At 41.2% G+C, this 24,506-nt stretch overlaps 1 protein-coding gene across 3 annotated transcripts in view; it reads right to left on the bottom strand.

Annotated features, from left to right (window-relative positions):
* Positions 1 to 24,506, bottom strand: part of F5 (coagulation factor V) — a 67,747-nt gene that overhangs the window by 19,722 nt on the left and 23,519 nt on the right. For 2 of the 3 annotated variants that reach the window (XM_076941506.1, XM_034513489.2), the window contains exons 5-15: positions 23,725 to 23,868; positions 19,209 to 19,430; positions 17,118 to 17,283; positions 15,899 to 16,076; positions 14,269 to 14,368; positions 13,750 to 13,961; positions 11,902 to 12,052; positions 9,498 to 9,710; positions 5,229 to 7,977; positions 4,127 to 4,301; positions 1,298 to 1,534 (exon numbers count right to left, since the gene is read on the bottom strand). In XM_076941506.1, the coding sequence (XP_076797621.1) occupies positions 1,298 to 1,534; positions 4,127 to 4,301; positions 5,229 to 7,977; positions 9,498 to 9,710; positions 11,902 to 12,052; positions 13,750 to 13,961; positions 14,269 to 14,368; positions 15,899 to 16,076; positions 17,118 to 17,283; positions 19,209 to 19,430; positions 23,725 to 23,868 (4,547 nt within the window). The remainder of the gene's footprint in view (positions 1 to 1,297; positions 1,535 to 4,126; positions 4,302 to 5,228; positions 7,978 to 9,497; positions 9,711 to 11,901; positions 12,053 to 13,749; positions 13,962 to 14,268; positions 14,369 to 15,898; positions 16,077 to 17,117; positions 17,284 to 19,208; positions 19,431 to 23,724; positions 23,869 to 24,506) is intronic. The other variant, XM_076941507.1, reaches the window with a different exon arrangement.

The following is a 24,506-nucleotide window of genomic DNA, read 5'->3' as shown; positions in this document are numbered from 1 at the left end:
GGGATGGAACTGATTTCCATCCCAAGCCTCTTTAGTTTTTCAGGATCGGATCTCACTAAATTTCTCACACCGTCCTTGATTTTTCTCATAGCCTCCTGAGTGGCTGGAATCACAGATCTTGGCCTCCATGCACACCTTTTTATCTTATTTTAATTTTAGAAACTGTGGTTATGCGTTATGCAAGGATAAATTGCTTTCCTAGTGCCCCTGTAGTGACAAGAATGGGTATTTGCATCTAAGTCTAGCAGAGCACCCGCAGACTCGTGGGGGTGGGTGTTGTTCAGTGGAGGATGTTTGCTGAGTATAGAGGAGCCCCTAGGTCTGGCTGTGAACCTGGATAAAGAGTCCTCAGCCACCTCTTGTCTGGGTGTCTCACTGTGCAAAGACCTCTGTGTCTTATGCTCTAGGGAAAAGAGGCAGCTGAGTGTGCAGAAGGCACTGCATGGATGCTGGCTTTCTTCTGGCTTTCCTAGGTACCGAAGGCCAGCTAGGAGGACAGGGAAGTTGGCATAGCTTGCCATGGCCAGCACAGTTTGTCTAGAGAAACTAGTTATTCCTACCTTTCTGTGGGAGCTGTTTGGGGTGGAATGTGCCCGGATTATTCCTCTGGGAACACCACAGCCTCCTCCCTGTGTCCTTATTTAACTCAGAATAGAATTGACTTATTATCAAAATACAAAAAGTCCTTTATTAGCAAAGGGTATTCATTAAGTAACAAATTGAGTCTCCCCTGGCTTAACTGGAGCAGGAAAAACTTTGCTCCTTAAACTCCCGAACCCAGCATGTGATCTGTGCCACACCGTTGGCTTGGTCCTTCTCTTGTCCCCTCCAGAACTCCTGCAGTTCTCCAAAGCCTTGCTTAAGACTAAATTACTTTAAAAATGTTAATGAGCACACCTCATTTATGTAATCCCCATGACATCCATTGTATCAACGCTTTTCTCTGTGCCATTTCTGAAGAGCTGTATAGAGAACCGCTGGCTATAGCAGCCATATTGTGGATGGCAGTACTTTCTTAATACTTACCCCCCCCTCAACACACACACCAAAAGAGCAGGAGAGGCTTTTTGGTGTGTGTGTTGAGGGGGGTAGGTTTTAAGACAAGGCTTCTCTGTGTAGCCCTGGCTACTCACTCTGTAGATCAGGCTGGCCTCAAACTCAGAACCTCCTGTCTCTGCTTCCTGAATGCTGAGATTAAAGGCATGTACCCTCACTGCCCGGCTCACAGGAGAGACTTCTAATAGGAAATGATGGACCATGGCTATATGATGAGAGAAGATCAGAACCTGAAACTTACCACATTCACAGCAGAATAATAGGCCCAAGCCCGGCAGGCAGAGCCAGGGTTCTCTGGCCCCGAGCGCTCGGTGGCATGCCATACATATGTGTAACTGCTATTGGGCTGGACAGCATCATCTTCCTGAAACCATTCAGGAGAGTCATCTTCGTAAGACTCTCCCTCTGAGGACTTTTCATAGGAAAGTCCATGGGCATGAAGAGAATATGGTCTGGATGCTAAATTTTTAAATCGAACCTAGAGGAAAAAAAAAAAGAGTGACCCACAAATGTATTAACATACCAAGAACACAAAACTAAAACCACAGCGCTACAGGCTGTGACAGGTAGTTATGATATCAGAGCTAGGGTATACTGAGTGCCTATAGTTGCAAATTAACTTACGCATATTACTTGATCTATTTTTACCAATGATCACATGAATTAGAAACTGAGCAACTTACCCTAGAAACAACAAAATGTGTTCTTAGGCTCAAGCTAAGCTATCATAAGTTACTTCTCTAATGGTTCAAAGTGTCTGTTCCAGACTCATGTGTTGAGAGCTTGTTTGGTTGTGGGACTTCAGAATGATGATTATACCATGATGGAGTCTGACCAACCGATAAATAAGATGGCAGATTCATAATTCAATCATATTATTGGAAAGTGGTGAAAACCAGGAGGTTGGACCTAGGTGAAGAAAGAGGCTCTCTGGGGCACACACAGAGACGGAGGGCAGGTAACTATAAACTGAAGGCACTAAACCCATAAGCCAAAAGAAATTTTTCCTCTTAAATTGTTTCCCCTGTATGTTTTGTCACAGCAACAAAGATCTAACATACCCACAATTGAGATTTGAACCCGAATAAGGCATGGTTCTTGATCCTAATAAGCTTTTAGATTGCTGGTAATGAGAGACAGACATGAGTGAACCCAAAGCACGAATCTGGATATAACAGGTGCTACACGGAGTGTGCATGGGTTTGGGAGGGGACTGCCTTGGAACACAGCTGCCAGCTGAATGTTTGGGAGAATTTGGAAGAATCAGGGAAAGGTTCTCAGGAAAAATGGGATCGGCCCTTGCAGAATGAACAAATCAGAAGAGGGTCATTTCAGGTTCCCAGAAGAGCAGAAAGATGTCTTCAGAGAAAGCCTGGGTGTGGCTAAGTTGGGAAATGCAGAGATGGACTAAGACCCCTGGTGACAGCTGAGACTATGTATAGAGTCACTAGGCTCATGGATAAATCCGGTTGCTTTCCTTTGTGACGTCTAGTGACACTTCTAGTGACCAATTACTCAACAGAAAGCTTATGTCTTCAGGGAATGTGTAGAGCCATTAAGAGACTTATATCTTATTATTGTTTTGTGACCCCAAAACCATGTGTTGATGATGGCTTAGTTGCCAGCCTGTGATGCTTTGGGAGGTAAAACCTTTGGATGTGCGGCCAAGTGCTTAATGGAAGGAAGATAGGGTACTTGGAGCATGCCTTGAAGAGATCCCAGGATACTGGCACTTCCCTTTCTTTCTCTTTAAGTCCTAGCCACCATGAGGTGAGCAGCCATCTTGTCCAGCCTCAATGGAGAACCCAAAGCAAAGGAGTCAAGCAACCATGGATAAAATCATAGGCTTAAAGAAGTTTTTCCTCATTGGGTTTTTACCTCAGGTGTTTTACCACAGCAACAGAAAGCTGACTAAAACAGATTTCCACTGTCTTTTACGATTAATTGGTCTTGATGTGTTGGAGTTCAAGGATAGGGGCTTGCATATCACATGCTAAGTGGTTACTCTTTACCCACTGAGCCATTTCCCGACCCTCTGTGTCTTTTGAAAAAGAGCAAATAGTCATTGACAGTTTGGCAAATATACCAATAAAAGGTTATGTTTTTGGACACAGAATGGTTTACTTTAGATTCACAGCATTTTTTCATGTGTTTTTTGTTTATTGTTATTATTATTTTGTTTATTGTTTGATATGTGAAAGGTGAGGAAGGATGGGGGAATTATGATATAACAGGGTAAAGGTTTTTCCATCTTGCCTCAGCTGAAGCCATCTTTGGTTCTAACCCCTGCCCTGAAAAGTACTGTGGGAAAACACCCAACACTGTTCTAGAAACTCAGGAATAAGGGGCCCCAGCTAACTGCATATTCTTGGCTTCTGTTAAACTGCTTGCTTGCTTCCTTCTGCAACTGACAACCAGGATGTAGTTTTTCTATGCTCTTTATCTTTAAAAACTCCCTATAATATGCATTCTGTGGGGCTGCTTTGTGAAAGTGTTTCTCTCCAGGCAGTCGCCTGTCTGCTTAATAAAGACTTCTAATTTGAATTCTGGTTGTACAGATACCCCATAAAAGTAAGCTATTGTCTGGGAACTGGATACAGGATTTTGAAAGCACTCAATGACTAAGTCTGGTAAGATACTTAAGAAACTGGCTCACTCATTTAGGGTAGAGAGACATCTTTACTCTGTTTTCTAGTTTCTTTTCATTTCACTATCTTTTCTCCTAAGAAAGTACAGGGACATTTTTATAAATCAATGCTACTGCTGTCCCCACCTCAGCCATGGAATACTGTTGACTCATTTTCCATGTTAGTTCAAGACAGGCTGGCTTCAGCTAGAAATCTCAGTGCTATATCTTCCAGATTAAATCATTTTTGCTGTTAAAAAGTAACAGATCTTTTCTGTAGCTCAAAAATTGTCAAATAGCCAAGCAGTCTTTATGGGGGAAGAGTGCAATTATTTGTTAATTCTGGGAAGCCAATCACCTATAGTTCTGTTGCCTTCACCTTAGCAACTTTTGGTGCTTGTGGCAAGTCCCCTGTAGATCTAGAGGGTTCAAATGATGACTTACTTGAATCACATCATCCACTTCAGCACGGATAACAGGACCAAGAATGCCAAGGTGCTCCTCATATTCTGCCCCAGGATCACGACTTGTGAAAGTACTATCAAGGTATTTTCTGAAAATGACTTTCTTGTATGTAGTGTCCTTTGGAGTGGGGTCTGTGTCTTCATGGTCCATTTCACTAAGACGACAGCAATAATATTTATTTAAAAGAAGAAATTAAAGATTGTTGGAAGAATTTGCAAGAGATAGTTCAGTCATTACCAGCACCCAGGTTTGGTTCCCAGCACCTACTTTGGGACACTTACAACCACTTGTAATTACAGTTCTAGTTATTAATATATATTAATATATGATATAATATAAGATAATATAAGATAATGGATATTCTGGCATTTGAGGGTGCAACACACACATGGCTTATATACATACATGCAAGTACTCATACATTCATATGAAATAAAAATAAAAAATGAAAAGAACTTAAGAATAATCTGCTTAGTAGCATAGAATATTTAATAAACATTTTATTTATAAGCTAGTAAATATATGTAAATGAAAACACAGGTGACTACATATATTTTAATTCCCTGCTCAAATATATATTTTCTTAGGTAAGACTTCCTAGGATCTTTTGGGCTATGCCAAATCTCATTTATTGAACATACATAGTGTTACTATAGTCTCCACAGTAAATTCCTATAATAGTCCTATAGTGTTTCTACACTATGTATAACAATTAGATGAATAAGTGTCTTTTACTTTTAGAGTGGCCATTCTGAGTTTTGATATGGCTAAAGAATAATTATCCCCAAGTTTTTAGACACTGGTCTGAGCAAGGATTTTCATGATAAGACTCTCAAGATACAGGTACAAAATGTAAATGGACAGATGGCATACTACAGACTTCCACAGTAATGGTTCTTGTTTTGCCTGGGTGTCATCTAAAGCATAGAAGCTAATATTAGAAATGACAAAAAAAATATCACTGAAGACTCAGACTACATAAAGTATAGTTTGTTCAAAATCGTCCCCGAAGAAATGTTGTAGGTGACTTTCATAGCAGTGGAGACAAAGAATAAGAAGGTAAAGAGAAAACTAGCCAAACCTTTGTGCAAATTTTGAATAATCCCAGGATATTTCTTCAGCAGCAATATAGTAGAATTTTTTGTTTCCACCATGGCCTCGGAGGTACCATGCTGCAATAGTATCAGGATTTCTGGAGGAGTTGATATCTGTCCTGGTGTCTGTTATATAGGGGTCATTATAGGCCACATAGTCATCCTCAGCATAATCTTCATCTATGCTCTCTAGCTCCTTACTTGGAATAATTTCAACGTCGTCTCCATCAACTCTACTGAGACCTACTACAACGAGAGGGTTAAAGTTCTTTGACAAAGAAGTGTCATTCAGTGTGGGAGATGGTAAAGGAGGTGGTGTGTGAGTGAGATCTGGATGCAGAAGAGTCTGATTCAGTTCTGGAAGGGGTGAAGACTCACCAGAATCTGGAGGGTAGGATGCTTGACTGGAGTCTGCAGAGGATGGTTTGTGTTTGTGATTAAGAGGAGGGTTTGTCTGGATGAGGTCTGGAGAGAGGGTCACCTGACCAAGGTCTGGGGATAGGATTATCTCATTAAAATCTGGTGAGAGGGTCAAGAGGCTGAGGTCTGGGGAAAGGGTCAGTTGACTGTTGTCTGAGGAGAGGGGCATCTGATCCAAGTCTGGGGAAAGGACTGTCTGACCAAATTCTGGAGAGAGAGTCAGTAGGCTAAGGTCTGTGAAGGAGGTCTCCTGGTTTTGGTCTGAGGAGAGAGGTGCTTGACCCAGGTCTAGGAAGTAAGTCTTTTGGTTGTCATCAGGAAAAAATGGCACCTGACCCAGATCTGGGGAAGAGGCCTCCTGGTTGTCATCCAGGGAAAGGGGTACCTGACCAAGGTCTGGGGAAGTCTTTTGGTTGTCATCTGGAGAAAGAGACACCTGACCCAGGTCTGAGAAAGTCTTCTGGTTGTCATCTGGAGAAAAGGACACATGGCCCAGGTTTGGGGAGGAGGTTTTCTGGTTGTCAGGAGAAAGGGGCACCTGACCAAGGTCTGGGGAGGAGGTCTTCTGGTTGTCATCTGGAGAAAGAAGCACCTGACCAAGGTCTGGGGAGGAGGTCTTCTGGTTGTCATCTGGAGAAAGGGGCACCTGACCAAGGTCTGGGGAGGTGGTCTTCTGGTTGTCATCTGGAGAAAGAAGCACCTGACCAAGGTCTGGGGAGGAGGTCTTCTGGTTGTCATCTGGAGAAAGAGGCACCTGACCAAGGTCTGGGTAAATAATCGTCTGGTCCAACTCTGGAGAGGTGGTAAAGAGGCTTAAGTCTGAGGAAGGGATTGCTTGGCCATCACCTGAAGAAAGAGGTGACTTTTGGTTCGGAAAGAAAGATATTTGACCAATGTCATCAGGGTAAAGTTCATGGCTTAGGTCATAATCAAGCCCCTGGTTGTGCTCTGGAGGAGAGGATCTGTAGGTAGGATCTGTGGGAGTGTGTGTTTGACCAGGATCTTGGGCAGGAAATATTGGAGTCTGTTCCTCTGGGGGCACTGACTGATAGAGATTTAAAGAAGAGCTCTTCTGCTCAGTGTCATTTGAGGGGTTCTGATTATAGTCCCGAAGTGACCTGTCAATACTCGCTGAAGGAGAGGTCTGATTCAGGTCTGTGGAAAGAGCTGTTTCATTGGACTTGTGGAGTAACAGCGAGTGATTAAGTAGTCTCCTGTCTGAAAATGGGAGATAGTCATCTCCTCTCAGAGGGTAAAAGCCCCTTGGAGATAGAGGACTGTGTAGTGCAAGCTTCCTGTTCTTCTTCTTCCGGGTCCTGATGTACAACTGTCTTTTCTTAAAGCCACTGTTTTTTTCCTCCTGTCTTACTTGGGATGATTTACGTCTAACTCCAGAAAATGTTTGGAGGACATTTGGCTTTCCTGTTGTGTTTGTGTGGGAGGTGCTATCTCCCCAAGGTATTGAGGTATTCTGATTTTGAGGACTGTTTGTCAGCTTTTCAACATCTGTGTCTTCACCATTTGCTGGTATTATTTCATAACTACCCTTTTCAGAAGCTACATGCCATTGACTGTTCAGAAATTTGGATGCGATCTTTTGTTTTAAGAGTAAGAAGTCATTAGGAATGTCCTCCTCAGACTTCACTCTGTAATAAGTGTTCTTTGGGTTTGAATGCCTTCCAGTTTTACCAGCTGGCGCTTTCATCCAGGAGAACCTGTGCTTCATCCTGTGGGGTCTTCCTGTCTTGATTGTTTTAGGTTTAGACTGTTCTCGACTCCCTGATCCTTTTGGATCAAGAGGAAGTAGGTATACCACTGTGATGTTTGACTGTGGATTTTCCTTATCATTTTCATGATATGAGTTGGAACGATGTTCTGTAGAAGGGTTGGGGATGGAGTTCTCATCTAAGCCAGTGAGGTTTCCAAGGACGGTACCAGCCATGCTAAAGTTTCTTGAAGATTTTGAGTCAACAACTCTGTCTGTGCTTGGAGATACGAACTCAGAGCTGTTCTCTAGAGCAAGAGCAGTGAGATTGTAGTCATCTTCTCCCAGATTCATGGATGAGTTTGTGAATGACCTAATTCCTAGTGCTGATGCCAGTAATGACTGGTAATCATAATCTCCGTCGTCTGTGCCAAAGTCATCTTCTGAGGAGTCATGAATTTTCCGAGTTGTCATGGATGTAGGTGCAAGAGGTTCATAAATCTCATGTGAGTTTTCGTCATCATAATTCGGGATACACTTAACATCCCTGAATTTCAGTCTTAGGTTTTTGCGTTTTGGATTGGAATTCATGGTGGTCAACATCCAAGTTCCTTCATAAGAGACAGAGAAGAGAAAGAAGGCTGAAATCTCAGGAAAAGTTACAAAAACAGGAGGATCTTTTGGGGAAAAAATTTCTAGTGAATTTTAACCAGAGGTAGCCACATGCAAGCTATGGACCAGGCTAGCCTATGAATGGTGACATAGAAAGAAAAAACCAGGAATAATGTATTTAGGAATTTAAAAAAAATGTAACTTGACTTTGTTTGGGCAGCTAACTACAATGTCAGGGTACATATAAGCTAGGGTATTTATGATCTGTAGAGATTAAGGAGAAAAGTAGACCTGCAGTTTGGATTGTTCAAGAGTCACTGTTTTAGAATATTCCAAAAAAAGAGGGCAGGGGTAGATGATAAAATGGACCTTGAAAATCATTGTTTGAGAGATGATGATGAGGTTGTCTTTTCACAAAAAAGGATATTTAGGTATTTTTAGGAAATGACAAATATGGGGACAGAGTTAGTTTGAGTCATATTGAAAGTGAATTACTGACACACTAAAGATGACCTGGGACATCTCCAGTGAGAATTGTGTATTGAGTGTTAAGCACTTGGTATGCCTTACAGCTAGGAGCCGATGCAAGTCTGTAAAGCACTGTCCCGCTTTTCAGATCAGTGACTTAAGCCTTAGTGAGGGTGAGTAACCTATCTAAAGTTGCAGAAATACTGAGTGGCAGAGAATAGTTTGAACTTGGATCTTATATGCCATTGAGGTCTCTGAGACAGCCTCCAAGGCTTATCTAATGATTGTTCACCAGAGGGTGGGATGGTCTCTGCTAAGAATTGAAAAGTGGGTCTGGGGAGATGGTTTAACTGCCACAAGGACCTAAGTTTCATGCCCAGAATTCATGTTTTTGTTGTTGTTGTTGGTTTGTTTGTTCTGTTTTTTAAAAAGCTAGGCATGGTTGCCATGTTTGTAAAAACAGCTCTGGTGAGGGTAGGGGGGTAGACTGGAAAGATGGCTCAGCAGTTAAGAGCATTGACTCTTCTTACAGAGGACTTGGGTTCAATTTCCCAGCAACCACATGGTGGCTCACAACCATCTTTAATGGGATCTGATGCCCTCTTCTGGTGTGTCTGAAGACAGCGACAGTGCACTCACATACATAACATAAATAAATCTAAACAAACAAATAGCTCCAGGGAAGTGTGCATAGGTGTGTCCTTGGGCTCACTAGACACTTAGTATACCTTAGTTAGCAAATTCTATGCTAGAGCTTCATCAAAGGTGGGCAAGACTTAATGAATGACATAAAAGGTTGTTTTCATGGCTAATATCTTTATGCTGCTTCTTCACGGTTACGTTTATTCTGCCGTGGTATGTCTTTACTGCTCAGTTGTTCTAGGGATGTGCAAATTAATTTCCCAACTACAGACCACAAAAAGCAGTGTAAGGTAAGCCTGCAGGGGTCCTGGAGACACACCAGGAATGGTGACGATTTGGAGAGCTCAGTAGACCTTTTCCACTTGAGATCCCACGAGCTCTCTCTCCAAGTAGTCGCACTCTTACTCACCAACGTTATCCATCGTGACAGTCACGGATTCACCATGCATGGGGAACAGGGTCAAGGTGTCCTCGTGCCTCCTCCCACAGATGAATGAGTGCCCAGTGAAGTGGACGGTCAAAATATCGTCATGAGTTCCCACACTGCAGAAGTGCCACTGGACAGTGTCATCAAAACAGAATCCTAGAGTGGATATGCTCTCAGGCACGTAGCCATTGATAGCTGAAAGAGGAAAAGCTGTCAAATGCCAGGCTTTTACAACAAAAGGACCCGAATGTAATTATAATTATCCTCAGGTCCCTATGTTCATCTGGCTGCATCAATTTGGTTATTAAAGATGAACTTTATGAGATCTAATAATGTGTGAGTAGGTCATAGGCCACATTCAGCTTCGCAAGTGATGGCTGATGCTCCCGAGTTAGCTGAGTGAGAGACGTCAGGGTGAAGACCAAGCCTTTCATGCCTGTTGATTTGGTCACTCATTCACCAAGCAGATGTAAAATGTTACTTTGTGCTGTGCCATAAATATATTCTTATAATTGATTTATATTGTCCAAGATGTATCTTCTGGGAAGACAAGTCTATGTATGAGAACTCTATCTTCTTGACATAGTAGTTATGAGTAAAATGAATATCACAAAAAGAAGCTCACTTAGGAACTTGTTGTTGAGACCTATTGTCTGCAACCTACAGTTGGCCTAACAGTTTCCATTCAAGTATTGCGTTCATATATTTTAATTTTCTATAAAGGAAGACCAATTTAGATAATATTTTAATTTCCACATGTACTGAATATGGTGAACCAATTTAGATAATATTTTAATTTCCACATGTACTGAATATGGTGAACCAATTAAGATATTATTTATTTAAGGGCACCATCTATACACACAGGTCATCACTGTGACCACAGTCCTAGTATGATGCTTGGTACTAAAATAAAGATTTTAAGTGACTATGTACCAGATTTGTATAGAATAGCTGAAGGTGTATGTTACTAGTTTCTACGTCATTCCAGATGCTTTTCTTAATGGGCTAATGTGATGGACACTGGCTATAAGTGACTACTAAACTGTAGGTGGACTCCACTGACATGAGCTTTAAGGATCAAATAAATACATATTCTACTGCAAAGACAGTAATAAAACAAATCTCATTTTTTGATTATATTTAAAAATTACAATCTTTCTACATAGTGAGACCCTGTCTCAAACAACAACAACAAAAAGGTAGTATCTGGAATATACTGAGCTGAGTAAAACATTACTCTTATTAATTTTATCTATTTCTCTTTATTTTTCAATTTTCTCAGAAAACTTTATGCAAGTGGCTCACATGTGATTTTTGGTGGGCAGCCCTGGTCTAGAGCTATCCATTGTTGATAAGAAATTATGTGAAGAAAACTGAATGTCAGTCCTGGCGCTCCATGCATAGACCACAGGAAAGCCACCACAGGGAGGTGACTATCTGTCGGAGAATGCTATGGAGGAAGCTTTTAACTTTGAGGAACAGTGGGGTGGAGCACTACTGGTTGCGGGCGGGGGTTGAGATTTGCTTGCAGACACCACAGTAAAATTCACCTCAGATTTCTCATGACAATGAACTTTGGAATCATGGAAAGTGTCAGAATTATGCCCTCCGTTATCAACTCCTCATGACTCACTTTCCCTTCTACCTCTGCACATGTGGCCTTTCCGAGATGCTTGGCTCCTGGAGTCACTTGGCTCGACTCTGATTTCACAATGCAGCATTCTTTAAAAACATCTCATTTCTGTCCTGGCATCAGCTAGAGGGTATTCACTATGAACACGGCTAAAATCCTCAGGTACCACTGACCAAAGCCCTCAATGACTTTTCCCCAGGCCTTCTTCATTGTTTATAGCATGTACAGTTAAACACACATACACAGGCCACACAATCACACACATACACCACACATACACACACACACACATAAATATATATCACACACAGCACTAAACACACACAGACACCAAGAACAACCACACACACATACACACACACCACACACAATCACACACATACCATAATCACACAACATGCACACATCACACACCACAGTCAACCACACACACAATCACATACCACAATAACACACACATAACCATACCCCCGCCACACACATATTACATCACATACCACCCCCCTCAACACACTTCGGAAGCAGGACGCCATCCTGACTTAAAGGATCACCAGGCTTTGGACCTTTTCCTAACAGACTACAGGCTTTGGCTGCAGTCTTGTCCTGACAATAAGTCCTTGAGCTGTGAGTGAGGGGAGGAGAAGTTGCATTAGAGAGGATGATACCCAACATCACATTTTTGCCTTTGGTTACATACATACTGTGACCACCAAAATGGAAAAGATTGATGGAAACAGGAGTCTGACTTACTGCTCATGATGTTTGATTCGTAAAACTTGGGGTCATCACGCTTCACCTCATCAGGGTTCTCACAGAACTTGTTGATGTTGTCCTCGATGTACCAGCTTCTGTTCTCATCAAACAGGGCAAACACGACCTGCTGCTCGATGTCTGCCACCCTCTGCAGGGGAAAGGGCAATGATCACAGCTCCGGTTGGCTGCCTATTTCTCCATTGTTGTGGGGTCCAGAGGCGCCACGTATCAGGCACCTATGAGGCCATTATTTGCCAAACACTCATCAGGGATAAAGCTAATATGTGAAGATATAGAGTCAGAGAATTCAGTCAAAATACCCAGGGGAAAATTCTGCGTCAGTATAGCACCTGCAAGTCAGTGTACATCTGTAATTGCAAACTTATCAAGATGACTGACTGACTGTGTTCTAAATGGATGAAAGGGAGGGATGGCCAGAACACTGCAACAGGAAAGCCCATGCCCTTCCTTCCCTGTGTTGTTTACTTCTTCAATAAATCAGAATCCTGCAAATGTCCTGATATTTCTAGACATCTGCCTATTTTGCATGCCTTCGGATAAGACTTCTTCCACTATTACTTAGCCTAATAGGAATTAGCCTAATGGTGGATAATATGAGATTAGTAATTGTCAATGAAGATAAACTCAGACTGCTGAGGATGTAGTTCAGTTGCTAAAGTATCTGCTTGGCATGCACAAAGAACGGGGTTTGATCCCCAGTGCCACAGTAAACCAAGTATGGTAGCATTTGTCTTTAACCCTGGGACTCAGGAGGCACCAAAGTTCAAGGTTATCCTCAGCTAAATAACCAATTTGAGGGCTGTCTGAATTACAAGAGAAACCTGTCTCAAAACAAACAAACAGACACCACCAACAAAAATTAAAAAAAAAAAATAAAACAAAGGGGTGGGGCTCAAATGGCTAAGAGTGCTGGCAGATCTCCTAGGGCACTGATGGTTCAATTCCCATCTTCCAACTGCCAGCTCACAACCATCTGTAACCATAGTTACAGGGGATCTAACACCTTCTGTCCTATATGGGCACCAGGTATGCACACTGTATGCAGACACACATGCAGGCAAGACACTCATACACGTAAGATAAAATAAAACTAAAGTTTAAAAAGAAAAGGAAAGGAAGGAAAGAAGTTTTTTTTTTTTAAGTCTAAGGTTATCCTGGATTATATAGTGAGTTTGAGACCATGTGTCAAAATAAAAACAAACCCAGAAACCCCGTCTCTTTGGTCACTTTCTTTACTATAACTTAGTTTCACCGAAGAAGGACTTTTGGCCCAAACTTCACTAAAACTATGGCTCTCTCCTGTCTCTTGCTTCTGAAAACAGCAGAGATTGGTACCAAGTTCACACTGAGCTCCTAAGTCACCCTGTCAACACATTTCTAGGAGGGATATTGTTAGTATTTGACCAGAGGAAAAGATTAAAGGACCCTAAATGGCTTCTTCATCACACAGTCAACAGGTCCGAATCTAAAAATATAATCCAGCGTGATGTCCTTTCTTCAGTCAGAGTCCAGAGGAAGCGAGGCAGAGAAACAGTGACAACACACAAGATGATCGTGATGATACATAGCCCCACACTGTTGCCAAAGAAGACTAATGATTGCTGTATTTTAGAAGGGAAACCCACCTATTCAGTAGTGAAACCTAATCTGTGCCAGCAAGAAAACATTCCTCCTCCTCTCTCTCTCTCTCTCTCTCTCTCTCTCTCTCTCTCTCTCTCTCTCTCTCTCTCTCTCTCTCTCTCTCTCTCTCTCTCTTCCTCCCTCCCTCCTTCCCCCTCTCTCTCTTTCTTTCTCTTTTTTTAGTTTACCTTATGGATAAACTACCTGTACGCCTCTCTGGTCCAGGGACCTGCTCTTACAAATTAGAAGTAACCCTATTAGCCCAGAGGCAATGTCCCTTGTAACGTCCACATCACTGTAGTATGGTCTTGTTAGGCACTGGGCATCGTTTTCCGTGGGTTCATCAAACTCTAGAATGTTCCATTTGTAAGTGAAGGTTTCCCCTGGTTGAACTGGTTTGATCATGGTGTGATTGCCTGGAAGAAAATGTATGTTCTTAATTTTTAGAAAAAATATTTCATTATAATAAATACCCACCTTAGCTTTTATTTAGAGTAATTAATATGAAGAAAGAAATATTCTTTTTGTATTAAAACTCTTGACTACGGATAGCATGTGGCTGTTCAATATCTCTCCACTAGATGGCGCCAATGGCACTCAGAAAGGAGGGATACCCCTTCTGTATTACTGACTGCATTTGTCATAACCACTGAGCAAATAGGACAAGAGAAAACTGGAAGCCTCTCGGAGATAAGTAGTCTCCAAGAAGTGAAAGGTTCCCACCTGAGGTGGAGGAAGAATTGACTCCGTCTTCGTAAGGAGAGAAGGTCACCCCATGAGGGTAAATGCTGTAGGGTCGGCTGGCCATATTTTTAAACACGATCTACAAAGTTAAAGTTAAGTTATTATTTCCGTGTTTAAGGTCACTTGTGAGAACCATTTTTGACAAGAAGAGGGCAGCTTCTTGTGTGTGCATGTATGGGCAGGTGTGCACATACAGATGTGCAGGCAAGCAGTGTTAAAATCAGTTCTGTTTATTCTGGCGGCAGCCTTACTCCTTACCGGACAGGAAGGATCCCTCATAGCAGCTCACCCTCTCACAACTAGTCCCCGTACCCTTCCCTTCTTCTTTAAGACTGCACCGCATCTATGCCCTTTCTCCTCTAGACCATGATGTCGTTCTGCTTACCAGGCTCCCTGAGGTCATTGTTAGTGAAGTTAACTTCCTGAATGGCCCCAGGAGCCAGATCCTGAGTTCGAGATAGAACATGCTTACACTGAAATCTAATGCACCTCAGTGGAGCCAAAAATGAGGGAGCAGATAGAGGGAAGGGCACCTTTGTCTATTTTCAAATGAACAAAATAGGTTTTGTCTTGGGTATGATTTTCCTAGAAGTCCTAATTAGCCTGTTAAACTCCAATAGACAACGTTAACCTTATCTTCTTGGATTGCTGCCAAAGCCTTCGAATCATCCTCAATTATCAAGACCCTACATCCTAGGATCTTGCCAATCATTATAACCTTCAATTGTCTGGGTCCCTACCTAGCTCTGTGATATGATATAATAGGCAAGGTAATTATTTGAAGAAGACTTCAGGCTTTAAAGAAATTGTTACACTTTGTGTGTGTGTGTGTGTGTGTGTGTGTGTGTGTGTGTGTGTGTGTGTGTGTCAGAAGACAACCTGTGGGAGTTGATTCTCTCTTCCCATCATAGACTCTGGGTAATGGACTCGGGTATTAAGGGTTTTATGCACTGAGCCATCTTGCTAGCCGGAGGGTCTTGTGTGAGTATAAAAGCAGCTGTAACTGGAGACCAGTCATTAGAACCACACACTTAAACTGTAGTGAAGAATTAGCTTTTCTCCACTGTGCCAACTCAGATGTTCACACTGACAAAGACCAATGCCATTTTCCCAAGTCACTCAAGTCTTCTATATTGTGACAGTTGTGGGACTTTTGTCAAGGACACTTACTTGAAAACTCAGGGCAAGAAAGTTCTCCTGGCTCTCTACCCCAGGCGAACCCTGCTGCATTCACCAGCGTGTACATCTGTCTCAGGCCTATTTACTTTGCTATCAGAGTTAGGACAAACTTTGCAGACAACGTTGGGGATGTATGTGTGTGTTTCACTATACTTACTTGTGGCCACACAGGCTTTGGTATTCTTTACTCTGCCAATGATACTGATGCTATACTTTTTATTCTTTTCTACTTTGATTATATATCCCAGATATTTTATTAAGTATTTGTATTATTAAGTAGGATATAAATGAAGGAAATACTAAATAAAACCAAAAGCTATGTTTGGCTTTAAAATTATATGAATACATTTAAAAATATTAAAGCTGCCAGTTCCTTGATCTATCTTTCTCTGTTTAAGTTTTTCCCTGCTTTTATATTTCTGTTACTTACCTTGAGTGTGTCCCTGACCTGGGCTCTAATAACAGGGCCCAAGATCCCACTTTGTTTGATACCAGGATTGTCGGTGCGTTTGGTGAAGGTCTCGTCTTCATATTGCCTGTAAATAACTTTCTTGTAATGTTTTCCAATTTGGTTGGAGAAATTATCCAAGTGCAGAGATCTGTATTTTCTTAAAGTGAAATGAAATAATGAAACAAAAGTCAGATTACTTCAAGCAGTGAGTCCAGTGCGATGCACGATGGGGAAACCCTTGTACGTGCAAGTGCTGCTTTGGAGTTAGCTAAAATGCTACTTTTGGGAACGTTCTTATTGTAGTTTGCATCCTGATGTCCTCCATGTAACAATCAGAAGTCATCTCCTCTGCCACTGGATAAGTGGATGAGAACCAGCTACTGGGACAGGGCACGTCTGTACCCTTCTTTATTTATTTATATTTTATTTCATTGGACTCATTTCATTGTGTGAATATGCTACAACTTGATACTCTTTTCCAATTGAAGGACCTTTGGAGTTAATTCTAATCTTTTATCACTAGTGACACCGCAGCAGTGAGCACCCTTTCCATACAACCTTCTAACCTGTGAACAAGAATGCTTTTATACCATTAAATTCCAAGATCACAATGCCTGGGCTAAAGCGTCTATGTGTTTACCACTCTAACACATTTTGTCAAGTTATCCCACAGAATGGCTTTAGCAGCACACTGGGGCACCACAATGTGTGATAGCCTTCTCTTTCCACAACCTCGACACAGATGGTGGGGTATGAGCCTGCTGGTATGATAGGTACAGAATAGCATCCCGGTAAAAGTTCACTCTCATTTTCCTTACTAGAAATGTCATATGGAGAGCTACTAGAGCTTCCAATTGTCTTTTGTTTTCTGCCACCTTCCCTCAGATATGAGAACACAAGAATAGTACCACGTTATAGAACTGATGTGAAATCCTTAGCAAACACTTACTACAAGGGTTAGCAGCAGCAAGCATCCAACAGGTTCTAGCTGCCATTGTTCTGTCACTATTATCACGTCACATTCCCATGGGGCTTAGGGGTAATTAAATGACTCTGAGGATAAGAATGCCTAGGTGGAAAGCGATGCATATGTCCCTTGAGAGCTGGCCACTCATGACATCATATTTCAGACCCACACACCAAGGACCCTTTGGGCCATGTCTTTGACCTTTGCGTGGTGGTCTGAACCCCGACTCACTTGTCCATATTCGCGGGTATCACAGGTGCATAGTTCCAAATGACCTCCTCTGCAGCAATGAAATATTCCCACCTCCTCATGTGCCGCCTCTGCTCTCGAGTGAGTGTCTTGGGGCTCCTCGTTTTCTTTGGGCAGTTTTTAATGTCAATGTAAGCCTGCATCCCAGCTGGATTAGAACATAAATACAGGAGTAGAAATTTGAGAGAAACAATCGTTCATCAAAATGTGTGTTGAAAAAAAAAGTTAATTCACGGAGACAAATGGTCACAGCAAAGAGCGACACTCAGACTGTCTTCAGCTATTCGAGTCTGGACGGGTTTAATGGGTCACAGGAGGAAGGCGGGAGTAGAAAGCAGGAGGAGAGGTAGAATCGGGGGAAAGGTTGAGGAGGTTCTCTGTGTTTCAGCTGCAGCAACAACAAACTTAAAACCCTGGGCCTAGAGCTGGGGTGTGGCTCTGTGATGAAGTGTGGGCTCCACGTGTACATATAAAACAAGAAATCACTTTAATTTTGTTTGTTTTTCTTGTTATTTGTCCCTTTGTTAAACGGCGACTCTCAAAGTGTACAGTCAGTGTGATTATTTTTAGTTTTATTTTAGTTTTATTTCTATTAGTAACTACATGAGAGTGATAGTCCATCTGGGTCATCACTTCCTCACAGTTTTGGTTGCTCAGTATGAAAACAAAATGTTCTCATACAGTATTTATTCCTTGAGTGTCACACACCTGGTTGTGATCAATGGTTTCCTGTGGTATCATATTTGCTTAGATTTTCATCTCTAGCAACATGAATGCTCCTCTCAATAGTCTAAAATAAAAAATGTGTGATATGACAGTTAGATGTTTCATTTACATGGTACCACATGACAACTGCTGGGTACTTCCCCACTGCTAGCCCCCAGGATTCACTGATGCTCTCTGAAGCCCATTTCTAGCTGGTATGGTGGCTCATGTCTGTGCCTACAATTTTCACATTTGGAAGGCTAAGACAGGAGGGTTGTCATGATTTCAAAGCCAGCTAAGAACTTATGGTGAGTTTTAGGACACCTTGGCATACAGTGGGGAAAATTCTATCTCAATAAAACAATGTATCATTTGTGGTCCATTCAACACACATTGATTGAGTTCTTTTCTGTGCAAGGATCTTGTGCCCATCTCATTGCACAGGACTATATTATATATCATGTTTGACCTGGTCAGTCTTGGTAGCTCTGCACTTCTATAAATTTGTGCATATTTACCTTCATCAATGTAGTTTCTAGGTCCTTTCCTTTGGCTACACATGAAAGACAACTAACAATGCATTCACAGAGGCATTAGTTTTCTTCCTCCTCTATGGAAGTGGAGACCTTAAGCTGTTGCTTTATTTTGAAAGGTCTTTGTCAATCCTTAATACCCCCTTCATCCCAATTAGTGGGTTTTAAGACTTAGAGCAAAGTGTCTAATGGTGTCTTAGGAACCAGGATGCCCGTGTCTAGGTGGGGTCAACTCAAAGGTTAAAAGAGAAGAAATAAGTTAGTAACCTGGGAAGCAATGGTGCTCACTCAACACAAGACTGTTGGGAGTGTTGAGGGTTGGTCTGTTGCTATGTGTTGTAATGCTAAATACCAGCTCTGGTTGCCCAAGGGACAAGGAGGTCCTCATCAAGGGATGCTATGTAACCTTGCACCTATTAAAACTATTGGTTGAATAAATATACCTACAGCCTGTAGCTGGGCAGAAGAGAGGTTAGCAGGGCTTTGGTTGCCAGGCTTGGGGTCTGAGGCAGAGATATCAAGGAAGAGAGCAGGGAGGGAGGAGGGAGAAAAAGATAACATGGGATAGATGAGTTATGAGAACAGGCCATGAGGTCTGGTCAGTTGGAGTAAGAGCAGCAGGAGCAGCCCCGGCAGAACGTGGCTAGTCATATCCCAGGGTTATTGATGTGGAAATAGACAAAATAGCTTACGGGGTTGATATCTGCCCAGCTCTAGTGCTATTAAGGCTTATTATAAATATAAAGGTTTTGTGTCTTTTACCTGGGAACTAAATGATCCAAGGTGGGGTAGAAACTCCTAATTAATTTTAACCATAACAAGAAAGGTTTCTTGCCTTGATAATGCTTTGGGATGAGAGAAGAAACAATCCATTTTCCTTCTGGGCTCATGGTCATGTTTGCAGTCTTAGATGTCGCACTGACCAGAGTGACAGTGGACAATTTATGTTGGTTCTGCTCTAGGACTTGGCCGTTGAAGTGAATAGAAAACAATTCTGGCGCCGAGCTCATCCCAATCAAATGCCAGCTGACATGATCATGGGCACAGACTGTTACATCTGGAGGGAGAGACAACATCCAAACACAGAGAGATGGGAAACAAGGAGTCACTACTCATGGACGAAGTAGTAGCACAAAGTAGAGTTCAGAATGGGGACCATTCCTTCAGAGCTGCAGGGACAGCTGAGAGGCAAAGGCTGAGGAGCAGCTGACTATGTGATGAACCATCCCGGTTTGTCCAGGATGAGAGGTCTCTCAGGACACAGGGCTCCCAGTGTATGAACCAATAAAGTCCTGGGGAAAATGGAGTGACTGTTCACATCCATCTGGCCTCACTTGGAAGAAGTTCTCAGTACCTCCAATAGGCCTGAGTGTCAGGACCTAATTCTCTTCTGCAAAGAGACGTCAAGCTCTGTCAAAGTGGAAGGAAGTGTGGATGTGCTGAAGAATTTCCTATCATGTCTTTACCCTCTTAGAAATTATGTTAGTAACAATGGATTACTCGGTTGTTACTGGTGTCCTCATCGTAAGTGGACACTGAGAGTTTTTGTGTACAGATCGTTAACAACCGAGGAAGAAAACCAAGGAGAAAGCCCAGTTTTGCTTTCTTTGTTGCCACAATGATTGAGAAAATACTTGCTCTGGGAGAGAGTCCAGTCTTGGCTGCTACCAGATCTATAATTACTAGATAGAAGAGGATGGTCTGGGATTTAGCTTCTTATCCAGAGAGGCACTTGTCTTTTGTGAAAGCCTTGCTAACAGGAAGCTGGGAGATAACTAGAAGGTATGTGTTCCCATGGGTGCTTTTATCCCATTCAGGAACAGCCTACACTGAGCCCAGCAATGAACACATATACAGTAGTATTGCAGTAGTATTGCCATGTCTATTCAGTGTAAGTTTTCTAGAAGACTGGAGGTTTTCTCAGCATAAGTATTATGTCTACTAAGGATTTCCCTCCTTTCTCTTGCTCTTTTGCACTTATTTGAAGCTACTGTTTTTTTCTCAAGTACAAATTTATAAACTCTCTGTTCCAATCAAGTTTCTATTTTTTTTTTTTTTTTGCAATGCAGTCCACTATTTCAGCTTTTATATATTTGCATGGATTATTCTCCCTGTTAGGACACAGACAGTGGGATTGTTGATTCCATTTCTGGGAACAGCATATTGAGACTCCTGGATGGTTAAGGACCACACAGAGGCAGGGAAAGGAATGAGATACAAATTCACATCTTCCAAGGTAGAGGTCAGTTAGTGTAGTCTCAAGTTTGCAGGAGCCTAGTATTGGAACTCAGAATCAATACTCAGAGCTGCATGAGCCAGGCAGAAGATGAAATGAAATAAGTGAAATAAAATTAAAAATTGAAAGCAATATCAGACTCTGACTCTTGACAATGTTGGTTTTTATGTAAGAGAAGCCATCGGTGATATTGATACATGATGAAGTTTAGAATTATTTCTTTTGTTCACAGTTATTTATTCATTTTGTGTAGGGAAATGGACACAAGTGCCATGATTCATGTGTGTCGGTCAGAGGACGACCTGTGAAAGTTGGTTCTCTCTTTCCACCATGAGAATCTTAGAGATCCAACTCAGATCATCAGACCTGGAGAAAAGCACCCTTACCTGCTGCACCATCTCACCAGCCCCTAGAATTTTTTTAATAGAGAAATATCTTCATTTTTTGTAAATTGAACATAAATAAATACTATATGTTAATTATGAGAAATATCTATACATTTATATTATGGTATATATCTGTGTCTGTGTTTACACACACACCGACATTAAGGGACCAGTTCTTAGCCCATCATCTTGTATCTGGTGATTGTAAATTTGAAATGTTAATCTGAGATAAAAGTCAAGCTTAGAATCTCCCACAGAGAAATAAACAGTTTCTCAATCACCATGAGAAAAAAAAAAAAGAGTAAACCTAGGCTTTCCCTCTTTAGAAGACATACTGTAACCATAACAACCATTTATACCACTCCATCTCTGTCTTTCCACTAGAATTGACTCTTTCATTCTAAGTCTGTTCTACTAGAAAGACAGAGAAGTGGTGTAGGTGGTTACTCTGGTTACAATGTGTCTCCTCAAAGGTGCATATACCAAAAGCCCTGTGTGATGAATTTCAGGTAGTAGAAGCTAGAAACAAAGAGCCTAGTGGAAGGTGGTTAGGTCACTGGAGGTGTTGTTCCTGGAAGGGATTAATGTACTTAGTTCTCATGGGACCTTTGCTAATTCTCACGAGAGCGAGTTATTATAAAGTTATTTTTTTTTCAGTTTTAAAAATCTATTTGGAACATTAAATATGATAGAAATAGGAAAAAAATCTCTTATGAAGTCCTCTATGAAATGAAATTGTGACAAGTTCCTGATTAGACAGAAACCGTTCCATCTCCAAGGGAGAATACACCGTAACTGTGGCTTCACAGAATGAATTGGGTAGTGTTCCTTCTGTTTCTATTTTGTGGAATAGTTTGAAGAGTATTGGTATTAGGTCTTCTATGAATGTCTGATAGAATTCTGCACTAAACCCATCTGGTCCTGGGCTTTTTATGGTTGGGAGACTTTTAATAACTGCTGCTGTTTCTTTAGGGTTTATGGGACTGTTTAGATGGCTTATCTGATCCTGATTTAACTTTGGTATTTAGTATCTGTCTAGAAAATTGTCCATTTCATCCAGATTTTCCAGTTTTGTTGAATATAGGCTTTTGTAGTAGGATCAGATGATTTTTTTGAATTTCCTCTGTTTCTATTGTTTTATCACCCTTTTCAGTTCTGATTTTGTTGATTTGGATACTGTCTCTGTGCCCTCTGGTTAGTCTGGCTAAGGGTTTATCTAGCTTGTTAATTTTCTCAAAGAACCATCGCCTGTTTTTGTTGATTCTTTGTATAGTTCTTTTTGTTTCTACTTGGTTGATTTCAGCCCTGACTTGGATTATTTCCTGCTGACTACTCCTCTTGGGAGCATTTGCTTCTTTTTGTTCTAGAGCTTTCTGGTGTGCTGTTAAGTTGGTAGTTTATGCTCTCTCCAGTTTCTTTTTGGAGGCACTCAGAGCTGAGTTTTCCTCTTAGCACTGCTTTCATTGTGCCCCATAAGTTTGAGTATGTTGTACCTTCATTTTCATTAAATTCTAAAAAGTCTTTAATTTCTTTCTTTATTTCTTCCTTGACCAAGTAATCATTGAGTAGGGTGTTGTTCAGTTTCCATGTATATGTGGGCTTTCTGTTGTTTGTGTTGTTATTGAAGACCAACCATAGTCCATGGTAATCTGATAGGATGCATGGGATTATTTAAATCTTCTTGTATCTGTTGAGGCCTGTTTTGTGACTGATTACATGATAAATTTTAGAGAAGGTACCATGAGGTGCTGAGAAGAAGGTATATTCTTTTGTTTTAGGATAAAATGTTCTATAGATATCTGTTAAATCCATTTGGTCCATACTTTTTGTTAGTTTCAATGTGTCTCTGTTTAGTTTGTGTTTCCATGATTTGTCCATTGCTGAGAGTGGGGTGTTGAAGTCTCCCACTATTATTGTGTGAGGTGCAATGTGTGCTTTGAGCTTCTCTTTTATGAATGTGAGTATTCTAAAGTTATTATAAAGCAAGCCCCATCTAAGTTCTTAGCCTCTTTTACACGTAGCCATTTCCCTTTTTGCTTCTTTGACCTACTAATGCACAGACAAGTGGTCCCTTATCAAAGGCTGAGCTAATGAGCTGTCGGTCTAGATCTTTCTGCTTCTAAAACTGAATTCTTTTAAAGCATCTTTTCTTTATGTAGTAGCCAGCACCAAGTATTTTGTTATAGCAATACAAAATTGGCAAGTACAGTAGAAGACATTCACACACACACACACACACACACACACACACACACACCCCAGATGGTATGATTTTACTGTCTTACAAAATTCTATGAGAAAACCTTCTACAATACACTGGACATTGTTCATCAATAGAATTTGGAACAGCTACAATTACATTTGTATGGTGGAGCATACTCCTGTTCATCTTTACTGCAAGTATCTTCATTTTATTCTTTCTGTTGACCATTCTTATTAGACTCTGTACTTGAGTAGACAGTGATACACTCAGAACACTACACCTAACAAGGCTGTATTAAATATGGTTCCTTGTTATCTTCTGATTTATCTATTGTACTTCTTGGGTAAGAAAAAAATGATGATAAAATCATGAAAATCACTGAATCATTGCACGAGATTGTGATACTTCACCACTAGGCACTGGAAACCAGTGAACACGGTATCTTCTACCTTAAAGAAAAAAACAGGACCAATGTAGGACAAATGGGACACTGTCATTGCTGAATGCTGCATGGCTTTTGTATTACCTGGCATCGTCCTATTCACAAAGCCATTGACTGTGTACATTAGGGATGGTGACTGGCTCCAGCTCTTGCTTTCATCAAACACAGCAAACAGAAGCACATGTTGCTTGTCAAACATCTTCTGAGTCCCATCCTCAGTCAGGGTGCCTGAGAAAGAAAAGACAGGCTTCTATTGTGTTCCAGATTGAAGAGTACTTTCTGTGTTCCCATTCATCTAAATTTGAGGCTAGAAACAAGTAATGTTGATATAAATTTGAATCATACATTCCCAGTCAGCTCTTATGATGTATTCCTATAATCCAGTACCCAGGAAGCTGAGACAGGAGGATTATGAGTTCTAGCACAGCTGGGCTACATAGGGAGTTCAAATCCATTCTGGAATATTAAAAGTTTACCTACCTCAAAAAGTCAAAATCTAACATCATCAATGAAAAACCCCATTTCTTTCAGTCTCCTAGACCAGAACACATACCCTGTGTTGAGTGAAGCTTCCTCATTAGGTGGGACATGAGACTAGAGAAATGTTTGTATCAAGATGAATCCATTTTTATATGAGTAAAAATAGGGATAAAATGAAAATGCCCTTTATAAGATTAACAGTTTTTTCCCCAGTGTAATCACAGTATCTTTTACATGTCAGAAATTTAAAAATATTTTTGTATAATGAATAAGAGAGCTGGGTATATGATCTGCATATCGGTATAAATGACATCGTCTCCATGGCACAGTTTGTTGTGATTCTTTGGTTCTTTTAATGAAAGATGAGTTGAAGTCTCTTGGAATAG

Source organism: Arvicanthis niloticus, chromosome 10 (assembly GCF_011762505.2).
Source record: "Arvicanthis niloticus isolate mArvNil1 chromosome 10, mArvNil1.pat.X, whole genome shotgun sequence".
Taxonomy (NCBI): Eukaryota; Metazoa; Chordata; class Mammalia; order Rodentia; family Muridae; genus Arvicanthis; species Arvicanthis niloticus.
Note: the sequence above shows the minus strand (reverse complement) of the source record. Positions and strands in the feature narration are given on the sequence as shown.